At 47.5% G+C, this 25,774-nt stretch overlaps 6 protein-coding genes across 6 annotated transcripts; 2 read left to right on the top strand and 4 right to left on the bottom strand.

The window, feature by feature from the left end:
- Positions 1–634: 634 nt before the first annotated feature.
- Positions 635–3,655, top strand: srs2 (ATP-dependent DNA helicase; the record flags this gene model as incomplete). Its single annotated transcript, XM_031147410.1, has 1 exon — positions 635–3,655. The coding sequence occupies one exon, from the start codon at positions 635–637 to the stop codon at positions 3,653–3,655; it is 3,021 nt and encodes a 1,006-aa protein (XP_031007475.1).
- A 1,204-nt stretch (positions 3,656–4,859) lies between these two features.
- Positions 4,860–5,835, bottom strand: TRYP (Trypsin; the record flags this gene model as incomplete). Its single annotated transcript, XM_031147409.1, has 3 exons — positions 4,860–5,169; positions 5,295–5,503; positions 5,563–5,835. 3 exons carry the CDS (start codon positions 5,833–5,835, stop codon positions 4,860–4,862), a joined length of 792 nt encoding a protein of 263 aa, XP_031007468.1.
- Positions 5,836–8,220: 2,385 nt separating this feature from the next.
- On the bottom strand, positions 8,221–9,303 carry LHYA1_G002432 (uncharacterized protein; the record flags this gene model as incomplete). Its single annotated transcript, XM_031147408.1, has 2 exons — positions 8,221–9,138; positions 9,190–9,303. The coding sequence occupies 2 exons, from the start codon at positions 9,301–9,303 to the stop codon at positions 8,221–8,223; spliced, it is 1,032 nt and encodes a 343-aa protein (XP_031007469.1).
- A 538-nt stretch (positions 9,304–9,841) lies between these two features.
- SEC13 (Protein transport protein) lies at positions 9,842–10,934 on the top strand (the record flags this gene model as incomplete). Its single annotated transcript, XM_031147407.1, has 3 exons — positions 9,842–9,883; positions 9,972–10,087; positions 10,187–10,934. 3 exons carry the CDS (start codon positions 9,842–9,844, stop codon positions 10,932–10,934), a joined length of 906 nt encoding a protein of 301 aa, XP_031007470.1.
- Positions 10,935–11,348: 414 nt separating this feature from the next.
- LHYA1_G002430 (uncharacterized protein) lies at positions 11,349–13,650 on the bottom strand (the record flags this gene model as incomplete). Its single annotated transcript, XM_031147406.1, has 5 exons — positions 11,349–11,891; positions 11,942–12,039; positions 12,093–12,626; positions 12,698–13,007; positions 13,267–13,650. 5 exons carry the CDS (start codon positions 13,648–13,650, stop codon positions 11,349–11,351), a joined length of 1,869 nt encoding a protein of 622 aa, XP_031007471.1.
- A 3,026-nt stretch (positions 13,651–16,676) lies between these two features.
- SACS (Sacsin) lies at positions 16,677–25,376 on the bottom strand (the record flags this gene model as incomplete). Its single annotated transcript, XM_031147405.1, has 9 exons — positions 16,677–18,608; positions 18,707–20,681; positions 20,730–20,889; positions 20,946–22,630; positions 22,680–24,142; positions 24,195–24,423; positions 24,472–24,893; positions 24,979–25,179; positions 25,233–25,376. 9 exons carry the CDS (start codon positions 25,374–25,376, stop codon positions 16,677–16,679), a joined length of 8,211 nt encoding a protein of 2,736 aa, XP_031007514.1.
- Between the last annotated feature and the right edge of the window lie 398 nt (positions 25,377–25,774).

Below are 25,774 nucleotides of genomic sequence, written 5' to 3'. Positions count from 1 at the left end.
TCAGGAGACGGGAGGGTCAGCCTCCAATTGACCGGTCACGTCCAAACCAAAAGGAGAAAGACCAGTTTGAGTTGGTAGGAGAGGGGTTTTAAAGATGTTTTCCTTGTTTCCTTTTTGCTTCAAGGGCCATGGAGTTTGCGCGTACAACTTACTATGCTATGTTATGGAGGACGCTTATTTGGCGCTTATGATTGAAAAGGATGGTTACATGCGACACGAATCGATGGAAGCAGCGGGCTGCAAGTTGTATTAAGAGACTGACTTGGGATTCTGCTTTTAAAGAAAAATACTTATGGAATTCATGGCTATATAGCAAACTTGTGATCCGTGAGACACTAGAAATGCAGTCAAAGTGTAAAAAAGCGAACATGAAACCTAAGCAAGAGAGATAATAAGGGAAAAATCAAAGCGAAGGGAAAAGCGAGAGTCTAACACGTGACACGCGCGTCTCCTTGGCGATCCAAACGCGTCGCGAGATCAAGGCATATCATCGCCCAAATAAAGCCTGCAACCTGCCATGGGTCTCAATGTCTTCTGAATGGCCTCAATTCCCTCTCTAATCAATCTACCTAGGTAAAGGCACTTTTGACGCGCTTAAACCCCGCAAAATCGCCTCTAGACGCGTTCCAAAACAATGAACCCCGATGGCCTCCTCTCTAACCTCAACCCCTCCCAACAAGCCGCCGTATCCTCCTTCGCTGACACCCTCGCTATCCTAGCTGGTCCAGGAAGCGGAAAAACACATACCCTCACCTCTCGCACAGCCTGGCTCCTAGCTCAAGGTCTGCAGCCATGGAACATAATCGTCGCGACCTTTACGGTCAAGGCAGCGCGTGAGATGAAGGAACGGATTGGCAAGCTACTTGGGAACGGATTAGAGTCGAAACTTATACTGGGCACGTTCCATAGCATTGCGCGGCGCTACTTGGCGCGATACGGACATCTGATTGGGATTAAAAAGGACTTTGGCATTGCGGATACGGCGGATTCATTGGCGATTATAAAGAGGATTTGCAAGAGGCATCATCTCAACATCGATCCCAAGGTTGCGAGGTCTCGGATTAGTGGGACGAAAGCGAGGGCTGAGAAGGAGCACGAGGAGAACAAGTCTGGCGCGAAGACTGTGGATGCGCAGGAGTTTGAGCTTTGTTGTGCGGAGTATGAGGCTGCGTTGCAGAGATCGAACCTCTTGGATTACGACGACCTGCTTCTCCGATGTGTGGATCTGCTTCGAAACCACCCGTCTTGCGTGTCAAATGTGGAGGCAGTGCTGATTGACGAGTTCCAAGATACGAATATTGTTCAATTTGATCTCATGCGGTTATTTGCTGCAGAGAGGAAACGAATCACCATCGTGGGAGATCCGGATCAGAGTATATATGGGTTTCGAGCTGCCGAGATCAAGAACTACAGGCGGATGCTGCGTCAATATCCGGATACAGTTACGATTGCTCTAGAGGAGAATTATCGGTCGTCAGGCGCTATCTTGCATATGGCGTTGAGCATCATTCAGCAGGACGATTCCCGGGTGGCTAAATCACTTACAGCAACGCATATGGTTGGAACTAGACCCGTACTAAGACGGCTTGCGGGAGCTTATAAAGAGGCCGAATGGATTGTAACGGAGATTCAGAGGTGCATGGGAATGACTGGTGGTCTAATGGATTCGAACGACATTGCCATTCTTTTGCGGTCGGCCTCTCTCTCCCGTCTCATTGAGACCGCCTTGGGAAGAGCAGGTATAGCGTATCGAATGGTTGGTGGACTTCGATTTTATGACAGACTTGAGATCAAGACAATTCTGGACTATTTAAGGGTTATCAACCAGCCAGATAGCAATGATGCACTAGCTCGAATTATTAATACCCCTTCAAGAAGAATTGGCGATGCTACGATCAAATCATTGCTGGAGGAAGCGGACCAGGCCAAAATCACACTTTGGGCCTTGATTCTGGGAATAGTAAAGGACACACGAAAGCCAACTACGAAAATCCAGAAAGTGACGGAGCACGGGCTTACAAAATTGGTCGATATGGTTCTCACTGCGAGGAAGAAACTATCGGCTCCTGCCGAGGAACGAATCTCCACGGTCAAGCTTATCAACTTCGTACTGGAGAAGACGAACTATGAACAGTGGTTAGAAGAGCGCCAAGGGGATGCCCATAAAGCCCGTTGGGACAACGTGCAAGAACTCATAACACAAGCAAATGATTTTCAGGATCTCCTCTCGTGTGGCTATGAAGACGAGACCCTACCCGAGATTGATGGATTGATGCAAGAGGAAGATGAGGATCATCTGTCCAGGTTCCTTGCCAACGTGGCACTTGCATCATCAGAAGCTAGGGCGGAAGATGATGAAGGCGTGCCAACTGCTCAAGTCACAATATCAACTATCCATGCGGCGAAAGGACTCGAGTGGCCAGTGGTGTTTATCCCAGCTACCTACCAAGGCTCCATACCTCATTCTCGAGCAGAAGATACAAATGAGGAGCGACGACTATTATACGTTGCTATGACCAGGGCCAAGGCATTGCTATATATGAGTTATCCACTCAAAAATTCGCAAGGAGAGCAAACAATATTGTCACCTTTTCTGGCTCCGCCTGGAATAGCTCCGCTTATCGATATGAGAGGCCCTGCTCTAGGTTCATCGACGGTTCAATCCGTTTCGCAGATACTCAGACGATCGTGTCCATCCCCTGCATCCATTTCAGAATCGAGATCCTTTCTTCGAAGTTCAGAAGACGATCTCTTCCCGGTAGATGGCGAGGAGGATAGCGACAATGTAGAGTCAAGGTGGAGAAATGAGCATACGACAGGAAATCGAACACATATGATAGGGCAGCAGCCTCCCAAGCGTCGAAAGATAGAGCTTGACCGCTCGGTTAGTAATCCTGAGGAAAGATATGAATGCAGTTGGAAACCGTCCTATATAACCACAATGGATCGAGCGTCAAGCTTTACAAGCACTACCATTCCAGGGAAGACTGAATTTGTTAATGTCAGGGCAAATCTCCAAGTCCTGCAAGAGCAGTCTGTCAAAACTGCTGCTGCAACAATAGAGAAGGAGACTGTCTCGAGGAGACAACCTCCACAAAATCCGGCTGTGAAGAAGAAGGCAAAGGCTCTTGTAGGGCAAGGCACTTTATTTGGGTTTCTAGGAAAGCCGGAACCCGCGGAAGAACCCCCTCTTCCAAGTTTACGGGTGACGCTCTCAAATGAGATAAAGACCAATCCTTATGCCCAAGTTATGCCCAGCAGTTTCAGTCGACCTCGTCCAAACCCCGCTCAACAGGATGTAATTGGAATCGACCCTTCTCTCGCCAATCGCCGCATTGGTCCTTCAGCAGGTCACCGGCCATACCAGAAACTTCCTCTACAGCAGAAGCGAAATGATTACGTCTTTCTCTCAAGCCCACCGCAAAAACCAAAACCACCATTGCTAGAAGAAGATGTCGTCGCTGAAAAGCCACCGGGCTTGACTTCGAATCCTCCACTGCTACCCCTCATCCGTGCTGCGACAACATTTCATAGTACCACCGTTTCCGAGGTCGGAACATCCAAGAAGACATACGGAATCAACAGGAAAATGGATGGCTGGTCGAGTAAGAATCGGCAAGCTTTCCGTCCACCGACTATGAAACGGCCTGGTTGAGTTGTTTGGGTGCTGGCGTTATTGGATAATGGAGTTGACGTGAATGAGGGATGGATGTACATGGTATGCTTATACTGGCTATGATTGTTGGAATGATGCGCGAGGAGTTTCACTTGAATACTGTGTATGGGCATGACCTGGCATCGGCAAGGGTTATTGGAGGCTTTTTCTGTATGATTGTCTGCGCTTGATGATGCTGAATGCCCGCTGGTCGAGGTGATTGTTGAGCTATCCTAGATTGTGAATCTATGAACATCACAAGTCTATGAATGGTCTAGCAACTGGACTTTACTATAAAATCTACGTCTTCGAACCAGTTGCTCGTTCCTTTCCTTTCCTTTCCTCATCATCATCAAATCAACCTCGTATCTCAAAGCAACAATATCTCACAACAATATTCAACTCGCACACCTCAAAACACGAATCCCGATCAAAACATACTTCATCAAGCACCACCCAACATGTGTATGGAATACCGCAATATATTCTCTTGTGGGGATCAGGAGTTTCACCCAGAGTCCGTCATAGAATGCCGACTACGATTCGAAGGCAACTTGTGGCCCTCGAATTGTCCTCATTACGTATTGCACTTCAGGCATTTTCCTCACCCTTGTGAGGCGTGTCGCATCCTCGAGGAGATCGCTGCTAGACGTGCGGCAGAAGCGGAGGCAAGAAATGCATCCTATGATCATAAATGATTGCATTAGGAGTCTAAGTGTAGAGGACACCTAGACGAAGATATATACAGAGGTTCGCTTCGTACCAACTTATATCGCGTGACATATAACGTGACCACCCAAACTATATAACTGCGTAGCCATCTCCCAACTTAATACCTATTTCAAATGTTGACTAGTTCTATTGTATGCATTATCAGTCTTTACGCTTTTGTTTGTATATCTTTACATCTAACTTAATTCATAAGCTTTGCTATTAATCTTTGAGTGTCATATGATAATAAAGGACGAGCGTATTTCTGTATACGCCTTACGAAGTCTATTAAGTAATACTTTAAACTCATTTTTACACCTTATATACCATTTACTTATATATCTACTACCTCGTTAAATAGTCCTCTTGAATACCCTCAGAATATATCATCATATACTTCCGAATATCAACCCCTGCCACCGAGAACAACCCCGCCCCCCCACACAATTCCCCTCACCACACACTCTCCCACCTCCACCCCTCCCAGCACCCACTAAGCCAAATTATCGTTAACGAAATCAACATAGTTCCCCAATCTATTATAAACCCCAGCATATCCCGCCTCCGCACACCCCTGGCCCCAACTCACAAGCCCCACCAAAACACCCGTCGAGTCAATAATAGGTCCACCGGAATCCCCCGAGCACGAATCCTTCCCACCCGCCGCCAGACCAGCGCAGAACATGTTGGTCGTGACGTCCGCAGTGCCGTATTCGGACTGGCAAGAGGCGCGGGAGATAACGGGCACGTCAACTTTCCGTAGCGCTGCTGGGAGTGAGCTGGCACTCTCGCTTGTGGTTCCCCTATTGTAGCATCACGAGTTAGTCAATCAGCTACCTAGATAGGTATGTAGTTAAATATGCTTGCGAGCTAGCGAGAGAGCGAGCTTTGAATTGCTGACATGAAGGGAAGGGGGAAGGGGACATACCAGCCTGCGACTGTCAGCGTGGACCCGGTTGCTGGATCTTCACCTTGAGCGGGTAGAGTCGCGTAGCCGATGGTGCTGCTTGTCGGAATGGCGGTGCTTAGATGCCATACCGATACATCGTTATCTGGTACTCCGTCGCTGTTTGTTGTATAGTCTGGGTTGACAATGATAGATGATACGCTGACTTGAGTACCGCCAGAAGCCCATGTCTACACGATGATGATTATTAGCTAGTTGTTGCGAAAAGAGGCTTGGTAATTTAGCTTACGAGCGTTCCAGCGCGCACTTTGACACTTGATGCTGAGGTGTCCACTGAGCAATGACCGGCCGTGATGACCGTCTTGGAGTTCACCAAGACGCCACCGCAGAAGTGCGAGCCGCTTTGTGAGAGACTGACGATATAGGGAAATTCGCCCGACGTGGCTAAGGTTCCTCCCACAATGTCCGCACCACCACCTTCGCGACCCGAGAGCGCTGGAGCTGGGGCCGCCATAGAGAGGGCGGGTAACATTGCCAGTGCGAGTTTGAGTGCTGGTGCCATCTTGGATGCTTGTCCTGGTGCAACAGAAGAGGGTAATTGGAATGGCAGCTGGAGAGTAAGGGGAAACGAGTGGAACTACTAATCGGATTCTGGAGAGCAGCGAGGAAGAAAACTCGTTGAAGATATACATCTATATATACATAAACAAAATGGGTACTTACTTACTTAGCCTGTACTATACGAGCGACTACTTTCTTGACTCAAGAAAGCCAAGCAGTTCGGTGTCCTCGAATGGTAGTCCGGCCTCCTGAGGGTGTTGGCACTTGCCACTTCGCAGATAGCTATCACTTGGCTGCTTAATCTTTTTAATAGTCGCAATGGAACGCTGATTAGCCTTCTGAATATGAGTACGAGGGGGCGTGTGGATCGTTGCCCAGACTCTTGGCTTGCCTGCCTGAAATTCTCCCGCGTGATCGCCATTTTCAGTGCTGTCTAGCCGTTTGAATACAAACTGCTACAGAAATGATTTTTAATGCTCCGACTTGGATTTTTCTAATTGTTTTGCGGGAATATAATACAAATTTGGGTTCTTGATCGAGATATTAAATCGAGCAGGTTTACTCTATCAAACCCTTTTTTTAACAGAATCAGAGAGTTGCAAGTTCTAAGCTTTGCTGTCACACTGAAGTTCGCGACTAACGCTTCGCTAAACGCCCAGCCGAAAAGGGGGGCCGAAAGTAGAAGGCCAATGCAAGGTAAAAATCTTGGCAAAACTTACCTTAACTTAAGCATCTTTAATCCCCACCACAGAAAGAAAATACGACGTATATGCGATCAAGTGGCTCTGAGTCTCACGAAGTGCAAGCCACGATTGGAATCAATTACTCCTCAAATCCACCAATCGTGGAATTTAAATGCCCCCCACCCACATCGCATAGGTTTGGGATGCTCGGGAGTCGGACAACTCCTGCTTAACGACCTTCCTTACCCGTGGTTAGCTCCGGGACTTGATCCCTTGGTATTCCTCGATACCTTCTGTTTTCAGGTAGCATTAAGCAAGAGAACGCCTGTTGTGATTCGAATAATTAATCTCGTTCGATAAAGTTCCAGTGCGGGGTACTTTGAAAATCGGAAAGATGGGAGGCCGATGGATCGGCAGATGCTTGTTCCAGGTACGGTGCCATGCCATGCGACGTTGCAGGCAGATGTAAGGCTCGACGTCTCGACACCCGTGACTTGCCCAATAACGTACAAGGTAACCCAAGAATGCCTATAGTATGATTGGGTAACGGCTTGTACGTACACATGCGGTTTAGGATAATCTTCATTAGCAGAAGCCCAAAATGCAAAGAAAGAAAGCCCCTTTCTTGCTAAGCGAGGCATCGATTCAGCGAGCTAAGAGAAAGGGGGCAGACATATCTTGGTAAAAGTAAGCAAGCAACTAAAAACATATCAAGTATGCATTTAATTCGAAGAAGGATCTGCGATGAATCGGAGAGGAGAAGTACCTATCTGTTTTAAGGAACTTGATAACATCTTTACTGCACTTAATACCTTCCCCTCTATCACGCATGTAGACGCATCACTAATATGTTGCAAGAAAATGTATCTTCGAGATATAAACATGTTTTATTTACAAAAAACGAGGACTTTGCTTTGATTTAGAATAGTTATTTACTTAAGTTTGATAGCGTACATGTACCAAGGGTGAAACATAGGAGTTAAACAGTTCAGGCTTAAGAAAAAGTACAGTGTTTTATTACCCCGTACTCCCCTGCTACTCATCAAAATATGACTCATTTCCCATCCCATCCCATCCATTACTCACTACCTCCGGTAACAACCACGTTTATTTCCAAGTTTAAGAAACACGCAAGCAAACAAGCAAGCAAATTCCCCACGTCTCGGACCTTGCAATACTGATTGATTCCTCGCTCTCCCCATCCTCGCCTTCTTTGTGACACGTCCGACCTTGTACATTTCTCCCCTCTTCCCCATGGATACGAATACCAAGCTCCTTCATCTCTATACACCCACCTCCGCATCCGGATCCAGGGCCTCTGCTCCACTAAGTCTTGTGCGAGTTAAAGGTTGTGAGTTCCTCGCCAGATCCGACGTCTTCGCGATGCGCTATTCTCTTGCATACTACTATACCGTGCCGCTCTTCACTTGCAGGTTAGGGTAGGCGAGGATACAATACGGGTGCTGAGTGAGAAAAGAGTAGAGTAGAGATGGTAAGTCTCTACTCAAGAAGATGGGAATTGGAGAGAGTTAGTGTGAAGGAAACCTGGGGGTAAGATCATACCGGAGAGGGAATATGATATCAAAAAACAATCAGCGGCAAAGGAGAATCAATAGAAGAACATCCAAATGGAGAAGTAATAATAATGTATATTCACTAGAATACATATGTATATTCTGCCACAACACCACCGCCACCAATAATCAAGCAGAAACCTCAGGGGGAGAGGGATAAGACTGAGTGACTCCGCGCTCCGCATCTGCACCCGACACACCATCTTCCGCCCCCACAAACGTATCCCCCATAACCATAACCTCCCGATCCCTCAGCCCGCGCATCAGTTCCAGAAACTGACTATTCTGGAACTTGGCACTACTATCATGCTGCACACTATTCAGCAGTTGTCCCGCTGTCCGTGCCAAAGCGTCCGGATCCGTGTCTTCTTGCCGCGGCTCGCGCTCTGGCGATGAGGGGTTGTGGATCTGGTCTGCACCGATGGGAGCTTGCTGGGATAGAACGTCGGAGTCGCGCGAGAGGAGGCGCGTAGCGGACTCGTTGATTAGGATGTCTTGGCCTAGGTCGGCACTTTGCTCTTGGTCTTGTCCCTGCTCCTGTGTGTTATTCTGGACCATCTCAGGATCTTGTCTAAGCACCCCTTCATTTCTAGCAGCTTCTTCAAACGCCCGCGCGAATGCTTCGTCGTCGAAGGCTTCAGGTTGTTTTTCTATTGACATTGAGGCTTGGGATTGTGGTGTGAAGGACTGGGCGTTGTAGTTCATGCCCATTTGCCGCATAGGTGAATATTGGAAGGGTGATGACTGATGGGTTGGTGTTGGTATTTGATTATTCTGCCGCGCAAACTCTTGGTGCCACCCTCCTGCATCTTGCTGTTGGGGCGTAAACAGTTGGTTTAATTGTTGGGGTGGAGGCGAGATGTTCAGTCGTTGAAAGTCTGATGCCCATCCTGAAGGTCCGGGCTGTTGTAGTTGAGGTGGAGGATGAGCATGTGAGAATGCTCCTGGATGGAAGGGTTGGGGCTCTGGGGAGAAGTGCCCGGCTTGAAAAGCATCGAATTCGCGGTTTGCGAGTGCTGCAGATGGACCTGGACTCGATCTAAACCCCTAAGACATGTTGGCCGTATTCAATATATAGATTGTGGGAGGGAAGTATACTTGAGAAGGCGATGGTCTACTCAGTAGTCTGTCCTGCTGTAACGTCCGATCGACGGTGCTGTGTTTCTGGAAGCTCTGCAAGGCGTTTGACGGCCCACACATATCATCCGCCATGGCAGAAACGAGGCGGTATTAGGAGTTGAGAAGCAGAGTCAAACAAGGACGTTGTGAGGTGTTTATGTTGACGGTGGGTGCTTTGTCCAGATACCCAGGTAGGCCGAGGTTGTTCTTGAACGCCGAGTCTTTACTGCATCGTTGATTGACTGGAGAGAATGGAATATCCAAAAAGGGGGACTTCGGCTTGAGTTGTCTAATTCGTGTCTTTATGCAGCTATTGAAAACAAAAGAACAATACACAAGTTAGCAAAGGAAAGTGTTGGCAATACTGTATAGTATCGTATCGTAGTTTGGATGAAAGATGGACTCCCCGCTAAAAGGTGGCGGTTGGTGGACTTGACAAAGCACGAGCCACTCCACTCACTCGCTCACTTTCAGCCTTCCCCGCAACAAAGTTCTTCCGTGCCGACCCATTCGACTTCTTGAGCTTGAGACAGCACAGCCTGGCCACAAGAACAGAAAGAGTTGTCCTTTACTCTTGATATCTACATCTTCCTCCTCCACATCTTGACCACAACTCTCACTCCGGGTCAAGATGACACAAGTTATCAACAATTCGGGTCATGATGACATGATTGTAAGCTTTCCTTCAAGCAATTGCTCCCTTACCGTCGCGGCGCAAACAACAAACACTACATAAACGTGAACTAACGGACTCCTCCCAGCACGATGCAGTCCTCGATTACTACGGCCGACGCCTCGCAACCTGCTCCTCCGACAAAACCGTCAAGATCTTCGAGGTAGAAGGCGATTCGCACCGTCTGACCGAAACACTCAAAGGGTACAACCCTCCCCATCCCCCTATACACATTCCCTCCTTTCCCCCCTCCCTCACTCACCGCCTCCGCCCATCAACACCCCAACTAACTCCCACCCCCAGCCATGAAGGAGCAATATGGTCCATCTCCTGGGCACACCCCAAATACGGCAACATCCTCGCCTCGGCCTCGTACGACGGCACCGTTTTCATCTGGCGAGAAACGCCCCCCTCAGGCTTCACTCGAATCTTCGACTTCGCACTGCACACCGCATCCGTAAACATAATCTCCTGGGCGCCCCACGAATCCGGCTGTCTGCTCGCGTGCGCGTCGTCCGACGGCAACGTCAGCGTGCTAGAATTCAAAGACAATTCCATGGACCACGTGCTCTTCCACGCGCACGGCGTCGGCGTGAACAGCGTCTCCTGGGCGCCGAGCACGCAGGCAGGTAGTCTGGTGAGCGCCGGCGGTAGTGGGAAGGGTGGGGAGCGGAGGTTCGTTACGGGGGGGAGTGATAACCTGGTAAAGATTTGGGGATTCGATGTAGCGTCGCAGTCGTATAAACAGGAAGGCGCGCCGTTGACGGGCCATACGGATTGGGTGCGCGATGTGGCGTGGTCGCCTACCGTGCTGCAGAAAAGCTACATTGCGTCTGCGAGTCAGGATAAGACGGTGCGCATCTGGACCAGCGATCCCAGTCAGCCGGGCGTGTGGGAGAGCAAGGTTTTGTCCTTTGAGGTTGTGCTGTGGAGGGTGAGTTGGAGTTTGAGCGGGAATGTGTTGGCGGTTAGTGGGGGCGATAACAAGGTTAGTTTATGGAAGGAGAATCTGAAGGGGGAGTGGGAATGTGTTAAGAGTATCGAGGAATAGGTGCTAGGAGAGTTCATTATGGCGTTGTGGGAAACATAAGAGAAAAGCATGGCGTGTAGCTATACCATCACAATCAATGAGAAACCCTTACCCAAAGATTCTGTGCAAGGCATTTGATCATAGAGTCTTGCTCCAAGTGGCTACTTAATAAGGTAAGTCTCCATTAATGACCAAATCTAAGTACCTTCGTTTTCCGAATTTTCCTTTCTCTATTTTACATATTCGCCCGGATAAAAAGCAAAAAACGCCCAATGAATGCAGATGGGTGTTCTTAAGTTGCTGTATGCAGTGCAAAGTCAAGGAAATGCTGATATGTTACGGATATAAGGGGATAAAGGGTATCTTCCCAAGCAGCCGAACGCCGAAGGAAAGCTTCCATGTGGTCTTGTGTTGTGGGGGCAAGAATTTCCCAACTCATTTTGGGACTTCGTCGAAGAAGGCAATGGTGTTGTCCCCGGGGGCCGTTGCATTGCTGTCAACAACCATGTCAGCAGTAATACCAGCAGCGTTGCGCTCGATGTTCCACCAAATGAAGGGACCTGATGCCGTGGAGTCATCCCTCGGGTCAGCAAATGCATCCCACCATCTGCCGACAATGATCTTACCACCAGGCAGAACACACCCTTCGTAGCAGAAGAGTTGCTCCGGATTGTAATCGCCGTTGGAGTCGGTATAGAACTTCATGAGGACCATACGCTGGAAGCCGTGGAGGCCTTGCTGTTGAGGGAGAGCGTGCAAGCGGCCGTAGAAATGCGCGGGTTTGGAACCGCTGACCTGGCCGTAGAAGGTGAGAATTGGGGGTAGCTTCGCAGATTTAGTCTTGCGGGGAGAGCGGCGGCTTGATGGATTGACCGGAGCATTGGTATCGACAAATGGGTTGCTGCGGAGCATACGTTCCCACATTACCGGCCAGCAACTAGAGGGGAATTTGGACTCGTCGAAATGAATCTCAAGCTCCTATGAGATATTGTCAGCACTCGATCCGAGGGTAGAAAGAGGATACATACCGGAAAGTTTTCACCAGGGTCCACCGAATCGGAGTAAATGTGGCTGGGCGCATTCTTATCCGTCCTCAGAGCCCACACATCTCGGTTGTCCATAAAGGCTTTATGTTGGGTGAGTAGTTGTCATGAGTGCTTGGGGCTAGGTTTGACTTACTGTGAGCACCCTTCCAAAATCGGCCCAGTGGCTGAGTACCAGCCTCAATCAAACCAACCCACGGTTGCACATACTGATCTGGTTCCAACAAGGCGTAATCATTCGCAATGATGCCCTCGCCGCGACTCGACTTGAAGTGGAATTTGAAGAAATTAATTGTGTGCAACAGCCAGCGAACATTTATATCCTGCAAGACCTTGCCGACAAAGATGGGTTGCGCCTTTGCGGTTGAATATGCGTGCATCTGTGAGACATCAAAATGGGTAACCCTATTGTTGCAATAGCCCGGGTGGAGGGATATCGGTGTGAGGGCCAACTGGATAACATAGACCAAGCTGCCCGGCTTATTGGCTGTGATCACCTTGCTAGCACCCGACTTGCAATTTAGAGCACCTTCGGTATTCAAAACCGAATCGATAATATCGACGAACTTACCATCGCCCTTATTCGTAATCATGCTACGGATGAAGCGTAGGTTCAGACCATCAACTATCACATTCCCGTTGCTGTCACGGACCTTTCGGGCATCGGACTCTGTTCTTCTTGTTAGAGTGTTCTATATTTTGTGGAGGATTGAAAATAATCCTGTGCGACGGGAAACCTACCGATAATCAGGGTTCTCAGCATCTCCAGGCAGTCATTCTGGTTCTTTTGTTGGATCCCACGGATCTCATTGGTAATAGTAGCTCCGTACCTCCCTAGGTCGAAGCAGGTCCACAGCCCGGAGACGGAGCATCTGAAACGATACTTTTTGGCCACCTCTCGAGTAGTAGACCCTGGGATCCTGTCAAAGGTTTGCTCGAATCGTTCACGCCAGACAGTATCAGTGATGGAAGCTGCTGAACTGCGACAAATTTCGGAGTACCTTGCAACGTCGCGCGCGGTTGGAAGGTAGCAAGATATGTGCTGGTGAATCTGGAGGAAGAATGGAGGTCAGTGAGGCCTTGGAAGGATCTGGAAGAGTGATAGCAGGTTGAGGGCACAAAGTGGATGGTTGTCCTTGAGCAGAAGCTTGTTTGCTAAAAGGAGTAGAACCTGTTTGGTTGGATCATCTCAATCACAAGCCTCACGCTAGACGAATCAAGATCAGGAAATCTAAAGTGAGGAACAGAACGATCGCAGAGAAAAAAAGATTTGGGACCTGGAAAGGACGATTGGGAGAAAGAGAACATACCTCAACTGGAAAGTCTTTGAAAAGCTTGCCGCTATAACTAGTGGCAACTGACTTATAAGCATGTTCGTCGGCCCCATCCTGAGGGGTAGTATCCTCAACAGCTACCTCTTCAGTAATGATCTGGTCAGCAACAGACCCATCATCAATGAACTCGCTCTGCGAAGACTCCACATGGCTTGCGACAATTATATACTCGCCCGTAGCATCGGAAAGATCATCATCATTATCATCATCATCGTCGTCGTCGACAAAGCTCTGCTGGGGAGTCGGAATTTGGATGATCTTGGAGCTGCGAATAGCTGGCTCCTTCCAGGTACTATTCTGGCTACGAGAGAGTCGCTGGGTATACGTAGCCACAGATTTTGACTTGGAATTGCGTTTCATGTTGATGTGAGGAGAAGTGTTGAATCTGCATTAAGAGAAGTAATGGCTAATCGATATCCAGGAGTAAGGCGCGATGCTAGAGAATGATCAGCATGTGGACAATAGCACAAGGGAGAGGGTAGACTTACTGATATCCAATTACCGGGTGCTTGTTGTTCTGAAGGCGTTGCCCGAGACCAAGAACAAAGAGGTTTCGCGGAGTGGATCGGCACGGTGAATGGCAAGTGCAGGGCAATTGAATTCTTGGTGGCAGTGGTGGTTGTGAGAAGCACAGAGCAAGTCTTAAGAGTTGGGTGAGAGACAGGGAGAGAGAATGCAAAGGTCGTGGTGGCGGCGGCGGTGTTGATTGAAAGGTGGTGGGTAGCAGCAGTGAATAAGACAGTCGATGAGCTTCAACGTCAAACACAAGCACGCGAACGAACGAACGTCCGCTTTTGCAAATGCCACCCTGGTGAATCACACCAAGTCTTCTAGTAGGGTGACTGGACGGCTATGCAATCTGTCATATGCCTACATTCCCTTGCACATTGACCCTTGGTGATGCCACTTCCGCAATGAAGACCTGGGTCTAGGACGGATCAAACAGAAGCATAGGTATGGCAAAGGAGTTCGCAAAGCACAACGCAATCATCAATTATTTTGAATTAAACGCATTTTGGGCAATGCTGGGTTTGCAGGTTGAAGATGTGGTGGGGTTGTGGTTTTGAAGTGATGCTCAAGGAAGGTGCACCCCGCAAGACTGACAAAAGCAAACAACTGGAAGGTTGGAAGGGCTCAACCCAACACCACGACAATGGAAAGTCCAGATATGCAAGAGGAATAAAGTAGCGCTAGATACTTCTAATCATACAAACAACATGCGAAAATGACTTTATAACACTTGCAGGTCTTGAAACTCTGGATGATGCCACGTGACACATGACAATTGAAAGCCATACATCTGGAGCGCCGAGAAGGTGTGCAACTCAATAATTTTGAGGACTATATATACTGCTTCATAAATAGTGGACAAAGAAATTTCCCTGCAAGCTCGTTGAAAGCAATCAGAGATCCGTAGAGAAAACAAATAATCGGCTACAAAGCTTGTGCAATCAACTGTGGCTTCGACGGCGACTTCCAATCAACAGCACTTGCTCGACTTGAGACCATGGAGGTGACTAATCGTTCCTCTGATTTCCTAGAAAAAAACCCCCAGATCTCTTCCACGATGCTAATAAAGATACTGAAAGCTCATTCAAGACGACAATTCACATACAATGCATTGCAAAGCACAAGTTCGATCCTTCATCCCTCCGATCTCTTAACACAAACCCTTCAATACAGCTCTGAGAAATCTGCGTTATATATCTTAAAATGTGTAAGAGAGAACAGAGTCTCGACGTTGAAAACAATCAAACTACCAATTACCGTAGGTTGACAAACAAGATATGGATTTGAGCTCCGGAGAATCTGTGAAGTGTGAGTTCAATCACTCCTTTTACATGACAGGGTCAAATAGGAGCGGTCAGGTCGTTTAATATCCGTTGATCTCCACCGATTCTAACGGCTTACTTGAGTTGAAAAAGGCGTGGAAATGTTGTTGGGTTTTGTCACATGCTTGCTCCTCGACTGGCACGTGCAACCCGCTCCCTTAAGAATCTCTCGCAGTGTGGTTGATAAGATCTCCATCTTAAAATCAGTGCACCGTTTATATATCTTCAAATACGATAAAATTGGATCTGTTTCTGCTTTGTCTTCTGTTTAAGTAAGACGACGAGGGGAAAACGTACACTACTATTTACCTTCGCCATCGACCCCTGAGTGCTTAGCGACTACTGTACGCGTCTAAAACCAGGAGGCGAAGGACTAACTATCCGATCTTCAATAAAATCCTAAAAAATGTTCGAGTATATTTAGTGCTTTCAACAACTACCTAAGTTATAACATCTAGTCTGTTTGAGGATAGTTAAACATGCCCACTACGAGTAAGTAGAGAGGTGAGGAATGTCAATCAAAGCATACTTCGTAAACAATACGAATTACCAATTGGATATATCGCGTAGCGTTAAAAACGGCAGATATTAGACAATATACTCCTTAATCGTGCCTGCCTAGATTTACAGATTTATACGAGGGACCTTCCCTTGCAACCTCCATGCACCCTAGCCCAGCACCAGCCAAGTCTCTAGCGAAGGAAAAGGGGCTGCGGATTTAACTATCACGACACTTATAAAGATCCAGATATCAAAACCATCCATCGATCAAGTAAAATCCATCAAACACTATATCAAATCACAAATTACGCAAATTATACCCGCTCCCTGCCTAACTTCCTTAAATTGAATCATCCTCAATTCTCAGCCCAGCCCAGTCCGTAACAATCCGTCACCTCATATCACCTTACCCACCTCGCTAAACAACCAGCAGGCAACAATGACTCCCTTCCCATCCCCCCATGACTCACCCTACCCACCACCCCATCCATCCCCCAATCCCAAACTTTGCACCCAGAGCAAACACCCAGTCCATCAAAACCTATAAATACCCCCCTCCTCCCCCCCTTTCCCAACTTTCCCTCCCCAGCTTCCTTTGCCACTCCGGCTTAGATCAAATGTAGTATCTGTTCTGCCCAGCTTAATCCCTGGCGCTGGCCCCCCACAATAGGGTCACCGTATATCTCTTGCGGATTATTCTTATTTTTTGATCAAAGGGTGCCCGCGTGTTCTGTGCTTGCATGGAGCGTGGGCTGTCCTACTGTGTCCCTGGTACTTTCACTGCTTCCAGGTGATGCGATGCGATGTGGTTGGCTTTTCATTGCAGGCCTTGAGTTTGGCGGGGCTGTGAAGAAGAGTGTGCTGGGGAGGAGACTTGAGAGGGGGGATGGGTTGGGAAGGGGATGGATGGATTGAAGACGTCACGGGGTTTAAGAGCGGAAATTTATAAATATATTTCTTTTTCTTTCTTGGGGGGTTTACGGGAAACCTTTCTGTAAATCTAACCTTGAAAATCATGAACCTTCTCCAATAACTACACATCTTCTTCCACGTCTATTCCAGCTTCCCTCCATGCGCCTTCATCACAGTATCAAGATTCTGCTGAATAAACATGGCACACATATCCTCTACCGATGAGGCATGAGCGTTATGCGCACGCTTTCGGACCTCGACAACATTCTCTAAGTTGATGAGCATTCTACCAGCTGCCAAAATCTTGTCCTCTACCTGCGACGCCAAGGCAGACATCAACCAACAATCAGCCCCCTTGTGAAGATCCAGTAGCAAGTCAAGCTTTACTTTCTTCTCGGCTGCGCTGTCGCTCTCTACGACCTGCATCTTGGGCCAATCAATCACATCTCCGTAGGCGTATTTAAACATGTTTGAAAGGGTGTGGTATGATAGAAAATCGTCAGGATCGGTGTCATTGTCGTAGTCTATAACCTTCTCGACTTTGAAGTTGCCATTAAACTGATGATAGCACTTTGGAGACGCGGCAGCTAAGATGATGCGATGTCCTTTGATCTCCCGGCCTTCTGTACGGTATGTGATATCTACCTGGTACCCCTGCTCCAGTAGATTCCTCAATGAGCCTCCCAGGGAATAGCCCTGGTGAAGAGTTGGACAAGTGACCGTTGGATGGATGATTGACCTGCATCCTAATACCCGTAGCAATTTTACATAGCGCGCGAGACCTGGTCTAACTGCCTTGATTAGTCCAGCATCGCAAGAGCTATGCAGGACCAGTTCTGTAATTGATTGCCAGGACGAATTTAAATCCTCTAACGGCGTGCTATCATGATCCAACGAACTGGTATTCAACCACACAGCATTGTTCTGGAGTTTGAAAGTGGCTGGTTTGGTGTCAAGTCGGTCTTGCAGATACTCATAGGTGCGATGAAGGTCGGCTAGAAAACTTGGAACTTCACTCTGGTGTAAGTTGCTCGCAAATTCCTTCATGTATACCAGGTGTCGCCACACCATGTCTGTCGTTGGGCGACCGTCACCAGACATCTTGGCCAGAACTGATGGTGTTGGTAGCTGGTGGGCAAACGAAGTCTGACTCCAACAAACAGGAATGTGATCATACGAAATAATCTCTGCGAGACTTAGGATTGGCTTTTGAGTAGCTATAGATTCCATGGTATTTCTTCGATACTGAGATTCGCTTTGAAAGCTAGTGAAAGAGCCGAAAAGACGTTCTTGTGAGATAGCAGCCCAATCATTAGCAGTGAAGTTCTGAGTGCCAGAATTAGGGGTAGTCAATGGATGCAAGACCGTCTGGATGTCTTGACTTAGGTGCTGGTCATTGGATGGTGTTGTAGACCTAAGCCTGAAGCTCATAACTTTCAGACATTGGAGGTAATCTGAAGCATTAATGACCCCTGCTACCCAGCGACGAAGGCCCACTTCCAGCCAAAACGTTCTATAGGTTTTCAGCTTTTCAGAAATGAATCTGGATTCGTCTTGATATCTGAAAGCCGCTGCAAAAACTGCATCACCGTGGTCATACAACTCGCTTGGAACTCTCAACATGCCATCCCCATCGACTGCAATCTTGCTAAGCCGTGAAACCTGTAGCGCACGGCCCTGCAGGGAGCTGGTTGAAAGGGCAGAAATCAGGGGCTGAAAATACATCCAGTTGGCGTCATCAAGATTTGCGGGCAACGGTAGAACATGTTTCAAGAGGGCGTCCTCCGTGGTACGCTTCGTGATGCCCATCTGGGTCAGGCATTGGAAATTGGTCCGCTCTTTCGAAAAGTCCGGGTGAATGAAGCGATACCGGTCCTTCATCCACGGCACCAACAGATTATGGTTGACAGCCATTGTCGAGTTCTTGACGGATATGAACTCCTCTTTCGGAGAGTCTTGGAACCTCGGCCATACTGGAATCGATTTCAAAAGATCCATGATGCCCGAAACTTGCTCTGATGTCTTATTTGGCTCTAGCTGTGCAACATGGGCTACAATGAGACGTTGAAGTACCTAGATATTCCACAGCATATCAGAACATATCTACTTTTGAGATATTGAGATAGAAGAGGGGTAGAGGAAAACATATTCAGATTAAATATTACGCTTACCTTGAGGTTTGAGACATCCAGGTTGGCCAGGATGAAGGCTTCAAGTTGAAGATTTCTTGCTTCAGCAAGCAGTTGTAGTGCCCTAATAAGACGAATGAAGGAAACTTTTTTGTTGAACGACGATTCTGTACCCGCGAGAGACTTTGGCATGAACTTGGGGCAGAAGCGATAAAGTCCAGGAATGCTATCACAAAGCTTTTGATGCTCCTTAATAGAAGATTCAACAACTGCTGGCAACCTCTGGAACTCTCCGGGCGTGGCGTACAACTCTGAGCCATTAAGCAACGCTCGAAAGATTTTAGCATCGTAATTTGCGATATCTAGTGATGTGTCAATTGTTTTACCCTCCACAACCTTATTCTCAACGGCCTTCCGAGATTCCCACAAGGCCCAAAATTTGATGAGCCATGAGTCCCCAGCTGCATCTGGGACGATTACCATAGATTGCAACTCCAATAGCTTCTTCATATGGCCAAGTTCCAATGTGACCAAGTTGAACTTCCCATTTTTCAAAACTCGCTCAAGTTTCTGACCGACTTTTGAACTTACCAAACACGTTGAGGCAAACTCAAAAATCTTTAGCTCCTCATCAGAAGCCACATAGTAGAAACTGAACGATTGTGTAGCCTGGGTGTGTATAAGCTTTAGTGAAGCCAAACTGCCATTTGCGAGAGGTATAATGTGACAGCCATCCAAGTCTTTGAGGTCTGCATCAGCAGGAAGTAGTTGATCTACTAGCACTTCCCAGGTGCGCGGATTTGCATTCATCTCTTTCAGAAGACAGGCATTTGCACGAGCTGATTTCAGAAGCTGCCGCAGCGTTGAGCCTGTGATGGAGTTCACTTTGGAATTAGGTAGTGCTTTGAGACGTTTCGCAACGCCTGCTGGAACATGGCGGACCAGATTCACTCCCAACGACATAAGGAAAGGTGCAAGTACTTCTGAAGATCCTTTTGGGAGGAAGTCAAACACGGCTTGCTTCAAGTCGAATAATTGTGCTGCGCGTCGTTGAGAGAGTGTCGAAACTGGGTAAGCTTTAGGAAAGAGTCGTTGAGAGCTTGAGGATAGTTGATCCCAGAAGGACTCAAAAAGTAGCTCTGCACAGCTTCTCTTGGGTGGCTCCTCTTGAGGCCAAAAATTGAAGACTTCCTGTCGGATCTGCTGTCCAATATCGTCAAGGAATGATAGATAAAGCTTTGGCAATGCATCTTGGAGGAGCCACCGGTTCCATTCAGCTCCGTGTGACTCTGCTCCGTGTTTGTCGATTTCGATGGATTGCCTATCACCAGAGAGAAAGAATGTTGCGTGAACATGCACAGGAAGATCCGAAGATATTGGTAGTGGGAGTGTGTTGAAAATGCGTCGTTCCAGGGGCTGTAAGGGCATAGGCATTGTAGCTTCACCCGGTTTGCAAGAAAGCAAAGCAGCAAACCCGCATTCAACATTCTTCATGGTTCTCTTAGAGGTTTTTGGAAGACGGTCGACTTCGGGGAGCAAGTCCTCAATGCACACCCACCATCTGTCTATACCAGCAACAGCAGGAAACCCGTTCTTCGTGAATTTGCATGTTACCGGCTCAGAGAACGACTTCGCATCATCATCCACTGTGGCTAGTCGAGTAATAGACCATCCTGAATCATGGTCATCCTGAATCTTGAAATCAATAGACTTGATTCGTCTCAAAAACAAGAGGGAGACACGGGCCTCATCAAAGTAATTGTTCATAAGCCGGCGGACCTCGCTAATGTTCAAGTCTTTACTGTTTGTTTTCAGAATGGACTTTGCTTTGCCAGCCCGAAGTGGGAAACGGAAGATCGTCCCTGGATAGTTGTCTTGGCTTTGGTCATAGCCCCATAGATCCTGGAATGGAGCAAGCTGGTCGCCGCAAGCCTCCCTCAGTTTGGATAACTCGAGTTTAACACCCGGCTTGCGCTTTCCCTTGATCTGATTCTTCGGTAAAACCTCTTGCTGTGGACTGAATAAATTATTAGTAAATAAAAAGCAGGAAGTGAGTAATACTTACTCGAGGATAAGTAAAAATCTTCCGGACAAGATCATAGGAACATCAGTCCAATGATACATGGTCTGAGAACCACGTCCAAATTGGCCAATTTTCTCTTTATCTTGAGCTTTACTACCTTCGCCAACGTTTTTGAATCCTTTGAAATCATTGTCGCTGAAAACTAGAGACATATTAGTTATTTCTTGCAGAGATGCTAGATAATAAAAAACTACTTACCTCCATTGTTATGCACGAGAAATGCCGGTCCTTGGAAAATGTCCATTTTGGGAGTGAGCAGATTCTTGCAAGCATGACTTCTCGGATCTAATAGCCAGCTGACTTCTGAAGCTCCCTGCACATCATCCGCGTTTGCAAGATACTCTCTGAAGGTTGTCTCCACAGGGTATCGATCCAAAGTATCTGAGATGCGGCTTGTAACACTCTCCTGCTGGTCGAACTCATCTTCGTCATCAACATCTTCAATCTCCAGCATGCCCTTGACCAGTCGCGCGCTCAAGCTCTCAATCTGGAGGGCAACTATCACGTTCATGGGGATATGTTCGTGAGTAAGGTTAACTTTTTCCTTGGGCTTTAGAAGACCAAGATCATCGTAGTTGATGTCATGGATTGGCTGAAGAACACGGAATTTATCGACGACTTTTAAGCTTGTAAGAGACGCTCTAGGAAACTTGCAAGCAAAATTTAGGACCTCAATTGCAACAGCAAGATCTGCATCGTCAAGGATCTGCTTCGACTCTAATATAGTCTGGATTTGGAACAGATCAGGGAGCTGCAGTTTGTCTCGAACCCCAATATTGCGTAGTAGTTCTTCATGGGCTTTCCAGAAGTTGCGGTCAACGTTTGCCAGATATGGCTGCAGACGCTCGTACCCCGGAATCGAGTGTTTTGAGGGACGAAAGGCTTGTGACGGCAGAATGAACGAGCCATTGGTATCGAAGACGCACTCGAAATTCTTCAAATCTTTCACCAACTGCCCTGTAAGCTTGCTCTGGGAAATGTAAGTAAGGACTGCGTCGACAATACTCTTATCCTTCTCGGTAATACCGTGCTTCAACTGAAACATCAGAATTTGACTCGACAGGGTGTTTTCCCAGCCAAGTCGCTCTTGCCACTCTTTTGAAATAGATATATCAAGAATTGGAACTTGAGAGTTGACCAGCCTTCGATCTCTAGGGCTTCGACACTCATTAGAGGCCAATAGTGAATGAGTACCATTCAAGTCGACAGCTGGAAGCCACTTGAGATGGCGCAGTTGTGAGTACTCCTGATTATTCGGCGAAGACATCCAGGCGAATTGTGATCTCAATAATTTGTGGGCGCGCGGCCGAATTTCCTCGAATGGGTGTTTGGAGCCTGCGTAACAGTTGATTCGGTGTTGAACAACGTCTTTATCCACTGCGATCTTTAAGCCACAACCTTTCAAAGCGACTTTGAATTTTTCAAAGAATTTCTTTTTCGGAACTATTGCCTCGTCGTGGAAACATAATTCTGTCAGTTCCAGCATTGACGGATCGATAAGCTCTCTAGCGCAAGCAAAGTCCGAGGTTTCTTTTCCGTCTAGTTTCGTTACAGGAACTATCGGGAGTGCCTGAAGCTTCTTTTGGGTCGCGAGCGACAAGCAAGAAAAGTATCGAAGAATGAACTCTGACAGTTGCTCCTTGCTAGAGGGACTCCAGTCAATCAACTTCTGGCTCGACCAGTGTGGAATGAGGTGGTTCTGAATTAGTTCAACGGTGTTGTGGCACGTTAGCCCAAAAGTTTGGAGCAATTGATGCGACGAAGTTGACTCTTGGGCAACTATGAACTGAATTCCTGCAATTTCCGGGACAGGGGTGACACCATCAACGAGTCCGAACGACTCTTTGCAAGCATTCAAGTTAACCCATGTCAATATAGATTCCCTGCAATCTATTAGTTAAAGCCAACTAGAACGAGAAGAGGGTTACTAACATTCTGTTATTCTGAAGGGTCCATGACACCCTTTGGAAGATTTTCAGCGTTCGCAAAACGCCGAAGACGGTTTCACGTTCCGCGGAAGTCAGTACTTTGCACAAGTCGGACACAATTAGCTTTGCAATCCAATGTCTATCTTTGTCTGTGACACCATCAAGCATAGGAGACGTTTGATGCAGCCATTGCAAGAAAGAAACTAAGCTGCTGCCATCTTCGATAAAAAGCGCTGACTTGGCATTTGGGTTTCGCAACAGAAGCGACACAGATTTGGGGACAAGTCCGGCTGGTCTGGTGTCCAGAAGCGGCAGTGGCTTTGTTAACGACTCTGAATCAAACTTGCGCATCAGATCTCCTGATTCCCCGGCAGGAGAGAGATATACTTGCCCGGCTGATGCTTCGGGTTTTATCTTCCGATGACGACCATTGCTCAAAGGAAGTAGCCACAGGCAAGATACCTTGGTGTCAAAAATATCAATGTCACGCTGTGATATCCAAGTCCACACTTTGGAAACAAAAGTTGCAGCTTCCTGTGTCAGAACTAGCGCATCTTGATCTTGTGGCAGATCTCGGAAAATCGTACTCTTACAATAGGCCCCCAAAGAATTCGCCGAGTGAAAGCAAATAGAAGGATGAATGCTTAAGTTCTCGCAGCCTTGCTTCAAGAAAAGCTGAGCTGTTTCTGAGAACTTTTCAAGGTCGAGATTTCGGGATTCTTGGAGCTTGAAAAGAGACTTTTCAAGGTCATCTCTATGAATGAAAGTAATGCCATCATCAATAGAATGGTGGCTTCCGTCCATATACGGAAACAACTCAAGTCCCCCATAGTCGTTGAAGCCTGGCTCCGCCAAGAGATACTCAGCGATTCGTTGCTTGGTCCCGTTACTCCATAGCTTAACGTTGTCGCCCACGACCCTCAAAAAATGACAGAGGCTTTCGGGTCCCAATATTCTCCCGTTGAATAGGCGCTGAGCTTCTTGCTGTAGTTGTTCCGGGACGTATACAACTGGCGCTCCTGCTTCCCGGAGAGCTTCGCTTAAAGCCGCATCGCCAATCCCCGTGTAAAGCAGGCCCTCCTTTGAAGATACATAGCCGACATTGGAAGGCCAAAGGGGCAATGACTCTGTTTCAATGACCGAGAGAACATCTTCAAGAGAATTACTCAGATGTTCTCGGGTACCATCAATATTTTGAGGCCATCTGTCAAATGCTGGCTGGTCAGGGTGCAAAACTGCCAAATAGTTTAGAACCCGAGTCCAGGCAAAAGGAACCAAATGTTTGAACAAAAAGAAATTCCATTTTCCCGGATCTTCATCCTGGATACCTCGATCGCTCCAGTGGTGAAGTCGTGTACGATCTGGCGACAGACTGAACATCCCGTGAATGTGTACAGGCTGCCTACTCTCAATTGGTAGCGGCAAGACGGTAAATAGTGACCCATTGACAGTTCTGGTGGGCTCAGTCTACGAAGATGTCAGTAGAAGGACCACTGTATGAGTCCTGGAATCGACTTACCAGAAGAGGAGACGCAACTGCCACCCAAGGTAGCAGATTCTGAGTCGCTGCCCAATCGCGAAGACTTCCATCTATTGAACCACCGTTAATGCAATGATGAACAATGAAGGCACTTTGTTTTGACTCTGTTGCGCTCTTGGTCTTGATAGATGCTTGAAACGAAAGGTCGAAAGAATAGTTCGGGTCTTTTGAGGCGCACTTCACGGCGTCGTTAACTTTCGATTTGTACCTGCGAATGTTAGAAATAAGGAACTAGAGGAAACATGCCGAGACTTACGAGCGAAGAGCTTCCACATCTATCATCTCAATCACGATCGACATGCCCGAGGAACCAAGCTCTAGCTTCTCTACACTACGCATAAACAACAGCCCATGGTCTGCGAAATCGTCCGCGAAGGTTTTCAGGATCTTCGTCATTTCTTGTACAGTAGTTGTGCGTGGTGAAATGTCGCTTTTTAAAGCTTGAGCTGGGTTGCGCAGCGGGATGCGAATTATTGTCCCCTCAAGTGGGCGGTCAAATTGTCCCATGACCCGCTGGTACGCGGCCATTGTATTCTTGAGGGCTGGATCTTTATGATCTTTGACAAAATTGTAGATAGGACCACCTATAGTTTTGCCTTCTGACCACTCATGGTGTGGATCGAGGATGAGAATACGATCGCGAGAGACGATTGATGGCGAGTCCGTCCAGTTGTACACCTAAATTATCATTCATCAGCATTCACTCCCAACACCCTAAGATGACAGTCTATTCTTTCGAATAAAGGTGAAACGAAGTACTTACGGAGTTGAACCCACGTCCAAACTTGCCAGTTGTCGTTCCATCATTAATCTTCCCCGAGTCACCTATATGCGCGAGACTAGCAAAGTCCTTGTCAGTGAACTGCGCATTGTTGTACGCCAGCAAAGCTGGGCCTTGGTACTGTGCCAGAAGAGGGTGTAAGAGCTGGTCTGTTGGATGGGTTTGTTCGTCAAGAATGAATCGCTAGCAGTTGAGTTAGCTATATTTGAAAGGGAAGGAGCGCTGAAGTTGCTTACCACTTCTTTTGCGCCTGCATCGTCAGCGTTTTGCAAGAGCTCTCGAAGTACGGTACCGCCAGCAGGGTAATCGCGACAGATATTTCTTAGTGTTGTTGTAATAGGTTGAACTTGAGCATTATGCCCGATGGGCTGAGGAGCCATGGCCGTGGAGTATGTGTGGTGTGTGTGGTGTGTGGGTGTTGCAGGTTTCGATATTCGTGAGGTTGAAGAAGAAGAAGAAGATCGATGTTAACGAAGAATTCTTTTGTGGGAAGCATGGCGGTGGAAAGTGGTAGTAAGTAGGTAGCCTTGTCCCTTTGTTGGTGTTTGATGTTCAGCCTTGCTTCCAAAACACACCTGCCTCCCCTTTGGGACTCGCTTAGCAAAATCTGCCTCGAGCCTTGCTTCTGAGACTAATATGTTTCACCGGTCTGCCATCCATCTCTTTCTCATGGAAACGACAAAATAAATCTGTATGAATGAGCCAGCAATTCACTCACTCTCTCAATTTGATATCTTGACTTGTGTCCACATCATGCAATTCACCTTCCCAGGCTCAA

This window comes from Lachnellula hyalina, assembly GCF_007821495.1.
Source record: "Lachnellula hyalina strain CBS 185.66 chromosome Unknown contig00027, whole genome shotgun sequence".
Lineage (NCBI taxonomy): Eukaryota > Fungi > Ascomycota > Leotiomycetes > Helotiales > Lachnaceae > Lachnellula > Lachnellula hyalina.
The sequence above is the reverse complement of the archived record's forward strand: the minus strand, read 5'-3'. Positions and strand labels throughout refer to the sequence as shown.